Source organism: Panthera pardus, unplaced genomic scaffold (assembly GCF_024362965.1).
Source record: "Panthera pardus isolate Hobbes unplaced genomic scaffold, ASM2436296v1 HiC_scaffold_8, whole genome shotgun sequence".
Taxonomy (NCBI): domain Eukaryota; kingdom Metazoa; phylum Chordata; class Mammalia; order Carnivora; family Felidae; genus Panthera; species Panthera pardus.
The window spans coordinates 154020220-154039712 of NW_026527013.1; the positions used below are offsets into that span (position 1 = coordinate 154020220).

Here is a 19493-nt window from a genome sequence, read left to right on the forward strand (position 1 = left end):
ACGTCATAATATGGTTTTTACGGATCATCCAAGTCATCCTCTCAGGATAGGACCTTTGATCCCACATCGGAAATTTATTCCAACAGCACAGCTCCCTTCTCTTTTATGTCAAGATCTATTCCCAAAATAAGCATGCTTACACTGCCACAAAAGAAGAGCAGGTGGCTACATCATAATTAAAGGAAAACAAGAGGAATGACAGAACAAATAACTTTATGATTAGTTCTAACGCCAAGATCCTGTGATGCTACAGCTCTGGGCGGCTACGATCTTCAAGAGTCACGGCAATCAAAATCAGTAGACTTGGATTGGACTCCTAGTTCAGCCATGACTTACTCCACGACCTTGGGCAAGTCACAGAACACGACTGGGTCCAGTTTTCTCAAGTGGAAATGAAGGCAGGAGGGCTGTGTTTCAAACTGTGTCAAGAAACCCTTGATAAAGCGGAAGATGGAGAAGAGGCCGAAAAGGGAACTCCAGACCTCATTCTGCTTCCACCAGGGCAGCACCACATACACCCCTTTTGTTGCTATCGGTGTAAGATGTCAATTTTTTATCTTTTTTTTTTAAGTTCGAAAATCACTCTTAAGCCTAAAACCTTCATGATTCTGGGAAATGTACTGAAGTCTGCAACCAGCTTAGAATGCATCAAAAAAAAAAAAAAAAGTGGATACACAAATAGACAGTGGGATAGTTACACAGACCGCAGTAAAGCAAATAACGTAAAATGTTAACAGAGTCCTAGATGGTGAGTTTGGAGGTACTTCCTGCAAAATTCTTTCAACTTTTCCTGTATGTTAGAACAATGTCATAATAAAACATGGGGCGGGGGCAACTCTATGAATCTAAGTTATTTTAAACCTGCACCTTACAAAGATCATAATAATAAAATAATACTGGATCTTCATATGGATAAGAAGTCACACTAAATACCCAATGGGGGGGGGAAATAAGCCTTATTCATATCTAAGAGTTTAAAACAAGATTCCCAAGTAATTCATGGCAGTCAGACCCTCAACATGGAGAAGAGTAAATCCCATTTTTTAAAAGTCTCATGAGAAAAACTGAGGATCTTAAAGCAACCTTCCTAGAAAATACCATTTCCTAGTATCCTTCGTGTGTTATTTTTTTCTCATTTAAATCACTTGTAAAATTCAAGGGTGTTTCATTTCAGGCTTCTGTTCTACATATATATAGATTCATAACCCCATTTTATTTTCAACTGGGATCATGATATTCATCCTGCTTACCTTTCTTATTCTATCAGGAGCATTTTCTCATTAAATATTCAAAAGCAATTTAAAGGCAGCCTAGAATTTTAAGACGTAGATGTAGATGCATCATTTTATAATCCTTTTTTTGATTCTTAAGCACTTAGCTCATTCTGAATCTTTCTTCAAACAAAGTTAAGATTAATATTCATATACATCAATCTGTTTCCCTCATTAATTCCTCAGGATAAATTCTTAGAAATGCTAGAAGAAAGATTCAATATTATGAAGATACTTGCTACATACTGCAAAACTGCCTCCAGAAAAGTGGTAGGTAACTCATACTCTTACCAGAAAAGCAGTAGGTGACTCATATTCTTACCAGTGTACATATAAGCAGCAGCCATTTCAAAACCCTGGATCAACAGTGAGCATCATCATTTAAAAAAAGAAAAAGAAAAGGCTGCCCATCTGATAAGTAAACTATGGTATTACACTGTTTTAATTTTCATTTCGGCAAAACAGATTAGAATTAGAACAGATTTGGGACTGGACAGCTATGGGCTCAAACCCCAGCTCTACCAAACAGCTACGTGAAAGAGCTGGTTAGATAATATTTTTCTCACATCAAGGTGTTACAAATATCAAAGGAAATGACAGAGGTCAAGTACTTCTTAGCACAGTGTCTGGGGCATCCCATGAGCTGCCAATTACTTCTCTTTCCTTTTAAAAAAGCAGTCTTGCATGATGTTAACAGAATGCTATAAATGTCCTGTTAGGCCAACAGGCTTAACACATAAAATCAGCCACTGCAAGAAGGTGGATGAATATCTGAGGGGAAGGAATATTCTAGCAGTGGTCCTAGGGAGAGAAAATGTTGAGTTTGGCTTCCATGTGCCTGAGGAGCACTGAGGTATGTATTTAAGTATTGGGCTTTTTTGATACTTGCCCTTGAATAGAGTTCCTGATTCCCATTAAAAGGGTCAAGTCTAAATTCACTATACCAAGTGGGTATTATACTGACTAATAGTATCTATAATAAGAATTCCCAGGGAATTCTGAGAAGACAGAAGCTCTAGGTAGCCAGCAAGAGAGGCTTAACAGCAGAGGGAAAGAGGCCAAAAGCGATGACCCAAGTTGAGGGTGGAGGGTGAGGGGGTGGGGAAAATGAGCCTTAGATCAAGATAAAACAAATTACTGGATCTTGGGCATTTTCCCTGTGGGTATTCAGAGCTGGACTCTTGCCCAGAAGATAACCAATGCCTGACCTTATGTTATTCAAGGATGAGAAGCATATAGGCCAGGGCCAGGCAGTAGTCAAGCTTCTCTCTGAAGCATCGTTATTCAAAGTGCAGGTCATGATCCATTATGGATTGTGAAATCAATTTAGTGAGGATGACAAGCTTTTTAAAAAATTAAATCACATAGGAAAAATAGAAAATAGAGTGCATCAAATATCATAGTAACCCACTGGTATTTCATAGAAATTAAAATCAAATTATTTCATTTTGGGATTACATACTTGAATTCTGAACTAAAACTGTTATAAATTTTAGTTCCGTTTCCTTTCTTGAAATAACAACCCAGTATTGGTTACTCCCTCTAAGAATTATACTTGGTCAATAATTATTACAAGTTATATGCCACATACTTCACGGCTATACAAAATAAGAACTTTTAAAAACATTTATGACCATAAACTGGTCAATTACACTAACAATTCTACCAATTTGTTAACCTCAAATTTTATACTGTGTAACTAATAAATGGATAACCTGTAGATTACAAGGAAATATTTTAATGTATTCTTACAGCTTAAATTTCTCAATCTCTTACAAAGAGACCAGATAAATTACTAATATTTCTAACAGATAAGCAGTCAGTTGCTAGTAAGTTTCTCTTAAGTAATTACTTGCCCACAACTTCAGAAAAAAATTTCTATGAAGAAAAAAATACTAGGAAAAAAGCTGCATTTAAAAAGGTTGGATAGGTTACCTACATCTCACTCAAGTGTGTATCAAAGTATGTTCAGGTAAAGTTTTCTTCCTATTGCAAAATGATTAAGCTTGGTTTTTCCCTCTAGTCTCATGAACACAAAAATGCTAGTTTGTAGTCTACATTTTTTACAAAAGAAAGTTATAACATCCTTCAAAACCTTTTAAACGTTATCCCTACTTTCCATCTGCACAATGACCATTAACATTCCAGTCTATTCTTCTGAAGCATCTGTAAAATATCGTTTTGTGTGTAACGCTGGTACACCCCAGAGGATGTGTGAACTTCCCTGCCTGTGTCCTGCCCCTGGGGCAGAAGAGTGCAGGCAGACACTTGGTCTGGCTTCGGTCTTCCTCAGAATGGGACTGGACGGGGTGTGGTTTCAAGTTGGGCAGGACTCTAGGCCATACTCAAACTGATGACCAAATTCAGAAAACGTAAGTAATATTTTAGCATATTGATGCCCTAATTTTCTCCTAAAAATATAATGCATGTGTGTGCATTAAAGTCTGTCCCAAATATTACTGAAAGGTTTTTAAAATTTATTTATAAAGAGATAAAAGCAGTTGATATCAGTTTCTAGAATTAGCAAATTTTTCACATTTCTCAAATTGAAAACTTTGAATGTATGTCCTTGAGTTTGGGGGCTTTGCACTGGCAATTAAGAATAATATTTTTTCATTTAATCTTTTTGACTTATGAAATAAGTTATTCAATAGTTCAGACAGAAAGTGCATTCTCATTATCTTCAGAAAAATATTCCCTACAGTTCTTAGTGGATGTAACATAACTAGTGAAAGTATTATTAAAATATTGTCATGTACACATTAAATTCTTTTTATTTTTTAATGTTTATTTATTTTCAGAGAGAGAGAAAACAAAAAAACATGCAAGCGTGAGGGGAGGAGGGGCAGAGAGAGGGGGAAAGAGAGAGAATCTCAAGCAGGCTCTAAGCTGTCAGTGCAGAGCCCGACACAAGGCTCGATCCCATGAACCATGAGATCATGACCTGGCCAAAATCAAGAGTCGGACACTCAACTGACTGAGCCACCCAGGCACCCTGTACACATTAAATTCTAAACTTCAGTTTTTATTTAAGCTTCTAGTACTTACTCAAGGAGGAACCATGTAGAACTGCACAGTTGGGACAGTGATAAAGGTCAATGTCAACAGCATGATGTTCTTCTACACCAACACAGCTAAGATAAAGAAAAATAGAATCAATATGTAAATAAGTTGAAAATATTTACTTAACTGTAATAGATGGTTAGAATTTAGCTGCGAAGTGTACAACAACTTCACCAACAAATTTTGTAGATTCCAGAAACATATGTACAAATTTTATTCTCTTCCCTACACACTTGCTAAATAATTATGGGGCAAAAATATGCCCAAATACATGGGAAATGATTCACTATTAACAGCAGAGACATCAGAAATAATATAATTATAAGCCATAAGAGCTCAACCATTATGTAAATGTCACCTAGTGTGGATTCAATGTTTGTGTCCCCCCAAAGTTCACATGCCAAAGCTTTAACCCCTCCACGTGGCTGTATTTGGAGACAGGGCCTCTAAGAAGTAATAAAGACTGAATGGGGTCATAAGGGTGGGGCTTTGATGCAACAGGATCAGTGTCCTTAGAAGAGACTAGAGAGCTCTCATGCTCTCTTTCTCTTCTCTTCCTCTTCCCTCCCTCCTATATCCTAGCATTCTATTAACCTAGCACTTAGTAGTCAGTTAAAAATATGTTTCAAGAAGGAGGGGGGAGAATGATTTGTAGTGAACCAAAACCTGAGAGTTCACCTCCAGCTAACCCACAGCACAGGAAATGCAAAGGACATACTTCTGGAAAATGGGAGATGATCACAGAGAGGTCTGGATGCAAGAAAAAAGTGAAAAGCTAAAAAATGTAATAAATATATGGGTAAATTTACATGGAGACTCACTACCGAAAATAATGTCATGTGAGATTTAAAAATATAGAGAGAACTAAAACACATAACAACAGCACTTGAGTAAGGAAAGGACAAAAGGAGTTACAGGCTCTTCAGGCACTTATCCTGGAAGGACAGGAAAGGTGATGATTAACATCACCTTAAGTTGAGAATGCCTATTAGAATTTCTTGAGAGATGACTAAAGGAACGGAAATAGAAAGTATAGCTTCCAGGGGCCCCTGGGTGGCTCAGTGGGTTAAGTGATTTCGGCTCAGGTCATGATTTTGCAGTTTGTGAGTTTGAGCCCCACGTCGGGCTCTGTGCTGACAGCTCAGGGCCTGGAGCCTGCTTTGGCTTCTGTGTCTCCCTCCCCTCAGCTCCTCCCCTGCTCACACTCTGTCTCTCTCTCAAAATAAATAAAGATTAAAAAAAAATTTTTTTTAAAGAAAGTATAGCTTCCACACTAGTACCGAAGCAGAAATAGAATTTATAAGAATTTATTTTTAAAAAATCAATTCAAAAACAGGAGGGGGAAGAAAAAGAGGAAAAGAAATAGAGACAGCAAAATAAGATGGAGGTATAAATTAAAATATATGACCTCTGTCATTACATTATATGAAAATGGATTAACCTGTTCCAATTAAAAGCTACAGATTACCTGGCTGGACTTCCCTAGTTACAGGAGACATACATAAAACAGGAATACAGAAAGATTGAAAGTAATAGGATGGACACATAAATACCATGAAAATAGTAATCAAAAGAAAGTACACTATATTAAAATTAAGCAACACAAAATCTAAAGTAAAAAATATGCGATAAAGCCTAAAACTTTCAGTTCCCCAGGAGGACAATAACAGGAACAACTAACTGTACTGGGAGATTTTGACACCTCTGTCAGTATCTGATGGAATAAGCAGGTCAAACAAGAATCTAAATATACAAGATTTGAACTGCAGGATTAAAAAAAAAAAACATGAACTAATGGACATTTATGGAATACTCTACCCAACCTCTCCAGGACACACATTCCTTCAAGCATACATGGACCATTGGTAACAAGCTACCATACACTGGACCACAGTCAAATTCTGAAGGTCTGAAATTAGGAACTCTCTAGCTACAGTTCAATTAAGCTAGAAATCAATGACAGAAAGCTAAATGGAAAATCTTCATGTGCTTAGAAATTAAGAAATAAACTGCTAAGTAACCCATAAGTCAACAGATAACGAAACACTGAAATTATCTGGAAGTGAGCACTAACGAAAATGCTACATAACGAAACTTGTGGGATGCAGAATTTATAAACAGAATACACAGTTTTTTTTTTAAATATCCCTTACAAAGTAAAGTGTTTTTATTTCTTTTTAATTTTTTTTTAATGTGTATTTATTTTTGAGACAGAGAGAGACAGAGCATGAATGGGGGAGGGTCAGAGAGAGAGGGAGACACAGAATCCGAAACAGGCTCCAGGCTCTGAGCAGTCAGCACAGAGCCTGACGCGGGGCTCGAACTCACGGACTGCAAGATCATGACCTGAGCCGAAGTTGGATGCTCAACCGACTGAGCCACCCAAGTGCCCCAGAAATATACAGTTTTAAGTGCATGCATTAGAAAAGGCTGAAATCAATACACTAATAAGCATCCACCTGAAGAAGTTACAAAAAGAATAGCAAAATAAGCCTTAAAACATAAATAGAAAGAATAAAAAAGCAAAATTGATGACACAGAAAACAAACCATGCAACAGAGCATCGGAGCCAAAAATTCTTTGAAAAGACAAAACTGGGAAAACCTCTAGCAAGTTTAAGAAAAACAGGTGACACGAATAACCAATACTGGGAATGAAAAGAGGTAGAAACTAGATTCTTATAGACATTAAAGGTAAAAGAGAGTATTATGAACAACTTTATGCTGAGAGACTAGAAAATATAGGTAAGACAGACAAACCTGAATCACAAGGAAATAGAATATTTGAATAGTCCTGTAACTGTTACTTAGTAATTTTTAAAATTGTCCCACCAAAAAAAAAAAAAAAAAAAAAATCCCAGTCCCAGATGGCCTCACAAGCAAATTCTATCAAATACTCAAAGAGTAAATAATTCTTGCACTAGAGGAGCATCTGGGTTGCTTAGTCAGTTAAGCACTGGCTTCTTGATTTCAGCTCAGATCATGATCTCAGGGTTGGTGAGATCAAGCCCCGCATAGGGCTCTGCATTGACAGTGCAAGCCTGCTGGGGATTTTCTCTCCCTCTCTCTCTCTGCTCCTCCCACGCATGTGCACCCACATACTGTCTTGCTCTCAAACTTGTTTTTTAATTTTTTTTAATGTTTATTTATTTTTGAGAGAGAGAGAGAGAGAGAGAGAGAGAGAGAGAGGGGAGGGGCAGAAAGAGAGCCACACACAGAATCCAAAGCAAGCTCCAGGCTCCGAGCTGTCAGCACAGAGCCCAATGTGGGGATTGAACTCAAGAACCTCAAGATCATGACCTGAGCCAAAGTCGGGCACTTAATCAACTGAGTCACCCAGGTGCCCCAAACAAACTTTTTTTGTTGTTTTATTTTATTTATTTTGAGAGAGTGTGTGACAGTAGGCGAGGGGCAGAGAGAGGGGGAGAGAGAGGGAGAGGGAGAGGGAGTGGGGGAGAGGGAGTGGGGGAGAGGGAGGGGGAGAAATGGGGTGGAGAGGGGAAGGGAGAGAGAATCCCAAGCAGACTCCACCATGCTAGTGCAGAGCCCTATACGGGGCTTGATCTCACCAACCATGAGATCATGATCTGAGCCGAAATCAAGAGTCCCACACTTAACCAACTGAGCCATCCAGGCACCCCCAAAATAAATAAATTAAAAAAAAAAAAAAAACTTGCACCAGAGGGTAGGACAAAAAGCCTTACTCCCTACCTCATCTTAGGATAGCATAACTTGATAATAAAAGTTAGGATGATACAAGAAAGGAAAATTACAAACCACTCTCATTTATGAGAAAACATACAAATACCAAGTTTGGCCTATCTCAGGAATGCAAGGTGGTTTTAACACTAAATATTTTAATCAGTGAAATGTGCTACATTAAACAGATTAAAAGAAAAAACGTATGACCATTTAAAAAAAATGCAAGACAAGTTCTCAACAAAATTCAACATTTACTTATGATTAAAAAGCAAACAAAACCTCAAAGAAAATCAAGACTAGAAGGATACTTCCATAATCTGTTAAAGGATACTTCTAAAAAATTCTATGCAAATAACATGAAATTGGTCCGAGATTAAGAACAAAAGACGAATGTCTGGGCTTACCAGTTCTAGTGAATATTAGCTGGTGTAATAAAATAAGGTTAAAAGGTTTAAGAATTAGAAAAGAAAAAAAAGCTACCATTTGCAAATGCTACGGTTACATATGCAGAAAACTCAAAAGAACCTATACATAAACGATAAGAATCAATAAGAAGGTTGCTAGATGTGTTATCAGGACATAAAAAGCAATCACATTTCCATATACAAACAATATAAAGCTAAACAATGAAATAAAACACCACATAGATGCCCCCATAATTAAAATGTTTTAAGGATAAAATTCTATCTTATTTTTACAACCACGTAAAAAAATTAAGCAACAAAAACTCTGAAATGTAGCAATCTAACGACCATAGCAAAATATCAAAAAAAATCTTAGAGATCTCTGAATATCCGCAAACAAGCCTACTTTCATGTGTGAACTCCATCCAGTACATCTGCTACCATAAAGTCATTGAGACTCTGAGTAGAGCTCGCTGCAATCAAGACAAAAAAGTTAAAACCATATGTCAAAAATAACATGACGGGGGCGCCTAGGTGGCTCAGTCGGTTGAGCATCCGACTGAGGCTCAGGTCATGATCTCACCGTGAGTTCAAGCCCCATGTCGGGCTCTTTGCTGACAGCTCAGAGCCTGGAGTCTGCTTCGGATTCTGTGTCTCCCTCTGTCTCTGTCCCTCCCCTACTTCCGCTCTGTCTCTCTCTTTCTCAAAAACACAAATTAAAAAAAATAATAAATAAATAACATGACAAGGCCATTCAAACACTCAATCCATGTACCTTAATCAGGTAAGTGCAATTTACTTTTGAGCAGACTGAAAATTGTTTTATTTTTTTTTTGGTCCAATTTAAATTTATTCCATTTATTTCCACAGAAAGCAAAAGGTGAATATGCTAATTGTTTAAAAAGCTTTTTTTTTGTTTTTTTTTTGTTTAAAGAGAGAGAGTGTGTGAGCAGGGGAGAGGGAAAGAGGGAGGGAGAGACAATCTTAAGCAGGTTCCACACTCAGCACAGAGCCCGGCGCAGGGCTTGATTCCACCGCCCTGGGACAATGACCCAAGCCAAAATCAAGAGTCAAACCCTCAAGCGACTGAGCTACCCAGGTGTCCCTATAAAGCTTTTTTTTTTTTTTTTAACTGAAAGACTATAAATTTCCACTTCAATAAAATAAACCCTATGTAAAATTTTCTACGTATTTATGTATCATGTCCTGGGCCCACGGTTTCTTATACCCAAAAAGGTTTCTATAACCCAAAGAAAAGGTTAAAATTCATTGGATGCAGGATCCAAACTTCCAAATTTCAAAACTTACATATAAAACTACAGCAATCAAGACTGTGTGGTAGGAGCATAAGGACAGACCAACAGATCAATGTAACAGGCTTGAGAACCCAGAAATAAAGCCTTACTTTTAGGATCAACTAATTTTCGACGACAGTGACAAAACCATTCAATGGGGAAAGAATAGTCTTTTCAACAAATGCTCCTGAAATGAACAAATACGCAAAAGAATGCATTGGGACCTCACCATATACGTATACCAAAATTAACTCCAATGGATCATACACCTAAATGTAAAATTAAAACTATAAACTCTTCAAATAAAGCAGAGGAGTAAATCTTCATGCCTTGAATCCAGCCCCACACGCACACGGAACAAAGGAAAAAATTGATAAATTGGACATCACACTACAGCCTGAAGGCTTCGGTTTTCTCAGCTTAGTCTGGTGTGAGATAATCAGCTGAGTGTGGAGAGCGTGAGAAAAGAAAGGCGTGAGGCGTGAGGAGCTAGGGAAGAAAGTATAAAATTGCCGACCCGAAGAAGGAAAGACCAAGAAACACAGTCGCACTGCCAGGCAGTGTTGAGAGTCCACCCGAGGTCTGTGACCACAAATTCCAAGTAAAACCACTTCTGCCCACGTGTGCGATGTTTTTTCGGCAGTGTTCAACACAGGCCCAAAGAAGGAGAGTGGGTCTGTCCAGAGCTGGGGTTTTGTGGACAAAGACCAGAAAGAGAGGTGAGGGTATTTCCAAGGAAGTTAACATAATGATGGACGCTGCAGTGTGAGCTGGACAAAAGGGGCAGGAAGACGGGAAAAGGCAGTGAAAGCGAAAAAATGGTCAGATGGTCTGAGGCGGCTCAGTGTGGTCCTATGCGCCTCAGCGGAGGCCGTGAGCAAGCGATCCGCGAGGGGCAGAGGTTATGCTCAAGTAGCGGAACGTTTAGAGCTTGAAACATCCAAGGAAGCAGATTCTCCGACGGTGCTACGGGCAGTGGCAGCGTGCTGAGATGCAGCACAGAAGCAAGCGAGATGGGGGAGAGCTCTCTCTGTATCCAGTCAGAGCTCCAAACCAAGCCTCGAAAGGGAGGTTCGTGAGGTGCCAGCAGTAGAGGCTACACTCCAACCAGAGCAGAAACTCAAAGGCACAGAAGCCAACTTGACACTTCCAGAAACTCAGATTTGTCAGGTCATACCTCGACTATGGCCACATTCCTCTTAAATAGTGACGGTTACACCAAATTAAGTAAGAAAATAATGTCCTGGAAAATCTAACTCAACATATAACACAAACTCATCTATCGATAGCTAAGATACATAAATAAGGGTGACTCCCACAAGGCTTAGGGAAGAAGATAGGGCCATTTGAACTAATTTAGGACCCTTTAGGCAAAACTTAGCTAATAATCCCCAAAGATCCCTAGTTCCTCTCTCCAGCTTCTACTCTTCACCCCCCTCCCCAATATAATCTCTTACACTAAAATGTCAGTGATGTTTTCAGGTTTTGACAATTCTCATCAACTAGCAAAACATTTTCACCAACATTCATTTTAAAATTTCAGAACCTGGAGTGCCTGGGTGGCTCAGTCGGTTAAGCGTCTGACTTTAGCTCAGGTCATGATCTCGCGGTTCCTGAGTTCGAGCCCTGCGTCGGGCTCTGTGCTGACAGCTCAGAACCTGGAGCCTGCTTTGGATTCTGTGTCTCCCTCTCTCTCTCTCTCTGCCCCTCCCCCATTCACATGTGTCTCTCTCTCTCAAAAATAAACATTAAAAAAATTTTTTTTCTCAGAGTCTAAGAATTTTAAGTTTTTATCAAGATAAAAACTAAAAATAAACCAAAACATTATAAATGGCATTTTACTGAAGAACCTCTCACTACCTTATGTGCCCTCATGATTATCAAGCAAGCTAAATGTCTGCATGAGGTGAAGCTATACTCTCGTCCACTATGTGTCTGATCTACTAACTCCTACCTGTGCTTCAAACTTGGTTCAGAAATCACCACTTTGTGGACCATCACTGCCTGCCTGACTCCAATCACAGCTGACAACCGAGTTAGGTTTTCTCGTTCCTTTCTATAGCTTCTGTTATAAAGTTCAGAATATATCTTTTACCAATTTGGATTGTAATGGTTTCTCAGGCCATATTTCCAGTAAATTATGAGCTCTGTCAAAAAAATAAATAAATATAAATAAAATTTAAAAAAAAATTTTTAATTTCAGAACTTTATAGTAAATTTGGTACACTATTTTTTTTACTAAAGCAGTAAGTTGATAAATTATTTAAATCTCTTTAATCATATAAAATATCATTTTAAAAAATCAAATTAAACACAAAAAATTAAGTGTTCCCAGGGCACCAGGGTGGCTCAGTTCGTTAAGCATCTGACTCCAGCTCAGGTCATACATGATCTCATAGTTTGTGAGTTTATGCCCCATGTCAGGCTCTGTGCTGACAGCTCAGAGCCTGGAGCCTGCTTCGGATTCTGTGTCTCCCTCTCTCCCTGCCCCTCCCCTGCTTGCACTGCTCTCTCTCTCTCTCAAAAATAAACAAACATTTAAAAAAAATTTTTTTTTAATTAAATGTTCCCAAACCAAGAAGGTTATTTCAGATCTATGAAGGGCAGTAAAAGGAACTACTACATACATTTCAGTTTCTTTCCCAGAGGAGGGATAACTTTTCCCACTTCTTACCCTACATTAAGAGAATTCTAGAATCACTACAGCTTTAACAGGTATGTTAAAAGCAAATAGAGTAGGACACACAAAATGCAGAATTCTGAAAGCAAATTTTGTAAGAATCACTGTCAACCCTTTAGTCTCTCCATTTATTTCTCTTATAAAACTTTCCTTCATATACAAATCGCTTTTTCCTAACAGCAAAACGTTAAATGTTTATTAGACTAGTGTGTGTATGTGTTGGGGGTGGTTTTCTATAGGGGTGACAATCTGACCTTTGCTGAATAGCTTCCATCTATAGAAGAACAGCCCTATTGCCATTTGGTGAGTGGGACAGTGACAACTTTAGCACTTTCTATTGTCTTAATCTTCTGAAATTGTTGCTTAGCTGGCTTTTTTTTTTTTTTTTTTTTGGACCCTTGACAAGAACAGAATTGAATTAATGACTAACCAGAATTCCGTAGGATCTGCCACGCATTCTCTTTTTTCCTCTTAGATAATGCTCCCATTTATATTCTCTACTCTTGTGGTTGGAAGGGTGGGTGGCCAAATTCTTTAAGATCTTACTGTCCTGTGGACTTCATTAGATATTATTCCTCTTGCTTCAAATTCTCTCTCCATTCTTCACCAAGCAATCCACACTACCTAGTCTTCAAAGACTCAACTCAAATTCCAACTTCTCGGTGAAACTTCACTGGATCGCCCCACAGAAAGTCCTTCAACATTTTATTGCTACATTTTCACACTTTGATATTGAGCTATTTTACATACTCTATTTCCTGAGTTGAGCTCAAGATTTCTCCTGGCTAAGCACAGTGTCCCCACACCACCATGATCCCAGCAAATTTCTACTGATTATTAACTATGCAGAACACCTATCTGAAAACTAATACGTTGTGTTAAAGTTATAAGCAACTTTTGTTTAAGTTTATTCAGCTTGGGGTGTCTGCCTGGGTGGCTTGGTGGGTTAAGTGCCCGACTCTTGATCTCAGCTCAGGTCTCGATCTCAGGGTTCTGAGTTCAAGCACCACATTGGGCCCCACACTGGACATGGAGCCTACTTAAAAAAAAAAAAAAAAAAAAGTCCATCCAGCTTTAATTTTTTTTAAGAATTTGGTACAATAACTAAAGGCATCAAACAGTTGGTAAAAAAGGAAAAGATCTTTCAACATATGAATTAGTAGATTTTTCATCCTTTCTTGGATGATAGAAGGCTCTAGTAAAGAAATTCATTCATTTAAAATTTTCCTTCCTTACAAAAGTTTTAACCTGTGTATCAAAACTCCACCTTCTCACCCAAAGCACCAAACTACTCGACTACGACCTCCAAAGCCCCACACTATCATCAAAGAGGCTGGGAAGTAGCCTTTGAAGTGAATGACCTCCAGGAACATAGAAGATAGTTTATAACCCGCCTTCATATTTCCTTTTAGATTCTAGCTCTGAGGTCAGTGGGCTCATGGGACAGCGATAAGCCAGGCAATATCTACCCGGCCTAGGTCCTTGCCACAAGATAAACAAGTGTGGACTAGCTTCAGTGAGATGCACGGATTTTGGAATTAGAAAGGCTTGGTTTGATTTTAGCTCCAGTAGTTTTGACTCTGAGCAAGTTTCTTAATCTCTCTGGGCAGGAGTTCCCCTAGGATCAAATACAACAATGTGTGTAAACACATTTGTAAGGCACAGGGCTTGGCAAATAGTAAGCAATGGCACTGTAAATATTTTAAGTAATAAATGGGAGCCATTAATATTATTACATTTCTATCAGAGCGGTCATAGCTAGTATACCTTTGGGTTTATTTATGAGGTTTGAGCGTAAGCAGGAAACTTGGCTTAATATTTTTTCTTCCCAATGTCTCTTCAGAGAACACTTAGCTATTCAAATGGCCATTCTTTAAGGGGGTGAGGGGAGATACTTTGTTTTCAATTTCTGATTGATTTTGATGGTTGCATTGACTGGACTCAGTCAGCCTATATTAGAATCCTGGCTACTCCACTTGAGTAGTTGTGCGACTTTGAGCAACTGACTCTGCCTGTTTTTGTCTTATTTGTAAAGATGGAGATAATGATACTTGTTTCCCTCATAGAGCTAATAATAAAATTAATATACATAAAATGCTTAGAATGAAACTGTAGAACATTAGTTTTGCTGGTCCAAAAACTTTATTTTGCTAACTAGTATTGGCTTAATAGGCTCACATTCTTACTAAAAGTACAAGGATGCCAATAGGCATTTTCTTTCTTTCTTTCTTTCTTTCTTTCTTTCTTTCTTTCTTTCTTTCTTTCTCTCTCTCTCTCTCTCTCTCCATTCTTTCTTTCTTTCTCTCTCTCTCTCTCTTTCTCTCTCTTTCTCTCTTTCTTTTAGAGGGAGAGAGAGAATCTTACACAGGCTCCACACTCCATGCGGAGCCCAATGGGGGGCTCAATCCCACAACTCTGGGATCATGACCTGAGCCGAAATCAAGAGTCTGATGCTCAACCGACTGAGCCACCCAGGTGCCCCAGGCACTTTCATTTTTAAATTACATTTTGTGCAGTGTGTTAACCCTGAGATTATTACCAGATATCAGCTAAAGTAAAAATTTATAATTTGCACATATGAAATTCAAAATGGTAATTTATGATTAAATCTGTGGTTCAGAAAAAGCCCAACTTCTATTATTTTCTTGCTGACATGTAAAGCTATTTTCATAAAATTAAGTGCTTTTCTTTATAAGTCAAGTATGGCATATTTCAACTGCTGGGGAGATTTTATTTTTGACATATTAAAGCTATTTATTGGCATATTATGTGCTTAACTATATTTAACGAGGGTTTTGAATGAAGTGCATACTATGAACCAAATTCCTTCAGTTCATAATAATCTCAGAAAATGAGACACTTTTTCTACCTCAAACAGCTGGCTTATGCTTCCAACTGTTCCAGGGCTTCCCAACTTATTTCCAACCAGCTGATGAAAACATCTATGTTACTGAAGAACAGAACAAAGAACATGAGAGAAAAATAAGGGGAGGTTGAAGAACCAACAGGTGTGCTCGCTGGTACAAAACGCACCCCTTAAAAGCCGGACATTCTGTTAACAAGCTTCTAACAAAATTTGTTCCAAGGTAAATTTGTGAAACCTATCGAACACATCGAATACATTTTAAATGCTGACACACTGTACTGTTTGCTTCTTGAGTGCCAAAAACATGTTCCTTCTGCCTGTCACTGCCTGACATCTAAGTACCGAGCAGGCAATGTAAATGGTAAATGGGTGAAATGGATCTTTACAAATAAACTGTTCTCTCACGAAGGTAATAATTTCTATTAGAATGTTCTAAAGAAAGAAAAGGTGTTTAAGATTTCCGAAATACCCAAACAGCGAAACATATTTGCCTTTCACCAGCCTGTGGTCATTCCACTAGCCATTCGACCTCTTGGGCTAATAGTCTTGCTTCTCTTTGGCGAACTACTTTCTGCCTGTCTGGCTCTGTATAAGGTATGTCTGCAGAGACTAAGGGAAGCTATAATGCAGACAACGCCCAGCGGATCCGCTATTTGAGGATCTGCTATTTCATGGAGCTAGACTATACTGCACTTCTATTTGTAACCAGTGAAACAGCGAATAAACGCCATCCCAAAGCAAATATGATGTGAACATGTAAGAACTTTGTAAATTATTCAGGGGGGAGAAAAAAACTTGCCATGTCAATAAAGGATAAACATTAGCAATTTCATAAAGGTTTGCTTGGCAATTTTCTTAAGTTAATAAAGGAAGGAATTTAAAAGTATGTTATCAGTATGCGTATCAGTATATAATGCCTTATATATTTTATATACATATTATAATGCCTTATATATTATATATATATTATATATATAATACATATAATACTACTGCCTTAGTATATTTTTGACTGACAAATTTTACCTAATAACCATATCAAGTAAACATTATGTAAAAACTTGTTCTAAAGCAACCTGAATCTAGAAGTACACAAAATGTTTGCTGAGTCTAGTCCCTTGCTGTGGAATGCAAGATTTAAAGCATTAACATCTCAAGAAAACTTTTCCTAACCTCCTTTAACATTCAGACTATCTGTAGCTCCCAAACCTGGCTGTACAATAGAATCCCCAGTAGGGTTTTTATAAGCTGCTAGGAGGCAGCCTTTCAAAAGAATGAGGCAGCTCTGTGGGGAGAGACGGAGAAAAAGATCTTTAAGATATGCTGGAAAGAAACAAAAGCCAGGTGCAGATTTGTATAATATGCCCCCACCCGGCCAACCAACCACACATGCATGTTTGCAAATGCGTGCAGAGTATAAGTCTGTAACAATATGCAAAAAGTTGGTACAAGTGATTGCCTCTGGGAAAGAAATCAGAATGGATGCAGAATGGAAAGAGAGAATTGCTTTTTACCATATAACTTTCTAAATCTTTTGTGCCGTGCATTGCTTATTTTTAATTCTTTAACGTTTTTATCCATTTTTGAGAGACAGAGGTGGGGCAGAGAGAGAGAGAGAGAGAGAGAGAGAGAGAGAGACACAATCTGAAGCAGGCTCCAAGCTCTGAGCTCTCAGCACAGAGCCTGATGCGGGGCTCAAACTGCGAGATCATGACATGAGTTGGATGCTTCACCGACTAAGCTACCCAGGCGCCCGCGCATTGCTTATTTTTAAAACGAAAAACATATTCTTGAGCCCCACCTTAGATCTACAGGGAAAAGTTAACGGGTGGGGCCCAATAACCTTTATTGTTAACAAGTTCCCCAGGTGGTTCTTCTGCAGCCAGCTCAGCGCAATCCTCAGCAATGGTATCTGAGGAACTGCGGATGTAAAATCCTGGCAGGGAGGCCAGGGCAGTACCTTATTCACAGTTGTTCGTCAAGACGATGGTAAGATGGAGAGGCAGGTATGGTAGAGCACTTCAGGGACAGGTTTTTCTCCCTTCATAAAAGAGAAGGCCACGTGACAGAAAGACTGCTTTTGACCCCTTCCTTCCCTCCTGCTTTGGATGCTCTTAAGAAGACCTTCGCCAGCTCTCTTGCACCCATGTGGTGACAAGCCCGAAGACAGGTGTCAGCATACCGGGGAGGTAAAATAACAGTTCTCCTTCACGTGGTAACTGAAATCTGTGCGTTATCAGAACCTTGCTAAGTGAAGACTGCACATACAGCAGTCTCCAAAAGAGCATGTCTTAACCGTCCCACAGGAGGTAAGGTTCCTCACAAAACGATTCCATGGTCAAATAAGACTGCCTCAGAGGCAAGATACAGCCTATCGCCACCCCAGCCATCTGCGTGTCCTCTGGGTCAGACTTCCTGTGAGCCAGCACTACCCTCATTCACCAGGCAGAGCTTCTGCATTCCAAGCTACTATCCAGCGTCACGAGCACACTTTACAAATTCTAACCTTTCCTGCCAGACCTATTGAAACGGTAAGTGCCAAATCCCTCGGCACAGCTTGATTCCATTCCTGGCCGGGCTCATCCTGTCACAAGTGTAGCACAATGACAGAGTGGGCAATTTAAGAAGACCCGTTGTCTGATTCCACTTGAAATCTTACATTTCTCTCCAGTTAAGAAAACACGGTAAAACAGGAGCAGAATGTAAGAGCTAGCAGGAAAGTATAGCAAGTTAGGAGATGAAACACTACCAATAAATACCACCGGTCTGAGGCAATTTAGTGCACAAACGGTCCAACACACGCCAGCAGCCCATGCGGCACAGCAAACCAAGGTCCGTGATGCTTAGTCATCAAAATTCAACAGTGCAGTATTCTCTAGTAGAGCATAATATGCCCACCAAAATCCTTCTAAAAATAATTGACATATGAGGAATTTTATCTCCAGAGCAACTTTTCTGAGGACATTCAACTACATTTCACAAGGAGAATCTTCAATTATAGGGAAATTTTATTCCAGTAGACCACATCATTCCTCAAAGATAGCAAAATGGCTGCTAGTTTTTATATGGTAATTAATCTGTGAAATGTTAACACTTGATTGCAACTGGACCCATGCCAAAGGTTACTTACCACTACAGAATATTTCTAGCATTTTGAAAAAGGGATTCAGAAAGGATAAAGAAAGGGAGAAATAAATTAAAACAGTAGCAAACAACTTCAAAGTCAAATCTTATCACACAAGACATCTTTTTAAGGTAGCAGGACCAGAAAACTATTCAATGAGGTAAGTAAGTGGCTTTCATGTTGTACTTTGCAGGTAACTTTCCCAGTGCATCTGCACACAGATACAAGTAAATGAAAGCACACTTATTATACAGGCATTAATACACAAATATGACCATCAGGTAAAAAATCCGTTACTATTTATCTTTTATAAATTTTTCTTCAATGTTTATTTATTTTTGAGAGACAAAGAATGAGCAGGGGAGGGGCAGAAAGAGAGGGGGGCACAGAATCCAAAGCAAGCTCCAGGCTCTGAGCTGTCAGCACAGAGCCCGGTGCGGGGCTCCAACTCATGAACTGTGAGATCATGACCTGAGTCGAAGTTGGATGCTTAACCGACTGAGTCACCCAGGCGCCCCTGTTATTTACTATTTAATAAAGGGAATCCAAACTCTACTTTCAAACCCAGTATCTCTCATTTATGACCCTTCTTCTCATTAATAATTTTCTACGGCTTTGGGTGGGAGTCTCCCAAGAGCAGATCCTGATACACAAACCTGAATGCAGATGTTCACATGGCAGTGATCGCAGGCAGCACTAGCAGAGGAGTGTAAAAGTGGGACAGGAAGAAGCCACAGTGCAAACCCTAATGAGCATTCACCCCTTTCGGGACAGCTGGAAGACTGTGTAGTAGGGACATGGTCCCATCCAAAGGAAGAGAAAGCAAGGTTATTTATCCAGTCTCCCAACAGACAATGGTGACGGCTATCCTCCGGGCATTAACTTCCCAGCATTTCCAGCCTATTTCAAATGCAAGGTGCTGAGCTCCTACAGCTGGAGAAAGTCCTCGGGCCAAGTCTCAAGTGCTTTCAGCAAGAAGTCTTCAAGAGATAAAGACAGAGGGGCGCCTGGGTGGCTCAGTCGGTTAAGCATCTGACTCCTGATTTCAGCTCAGGCCATGATCTCATGGTTTGTGAGTCTGAGCCCGGT

General features: G+C 39.1%; 1 protein-coding gene across 1 annotated transcript in view; it reads right to left on the bottom strand.

Annotated features, from left to right (window-relative positions):
• The window catches only part of KDM7A (lysine demethylase 7A), an 82110-nt gene that overhangs the window by 42086 nt on the left and 20531 nt on the right, over positions 1–19493 (bottom strand). Inside the window, exon 2 of the mRNA XM_019452925.2 lies at positions 4320–4405. Coding sequence (XP_019308470.2) covers positions 4320–4405 — 86 coding nt within the window. The remainder of the gene's footprint in view (positions 1–4319; positions 4406–19493) is intronic.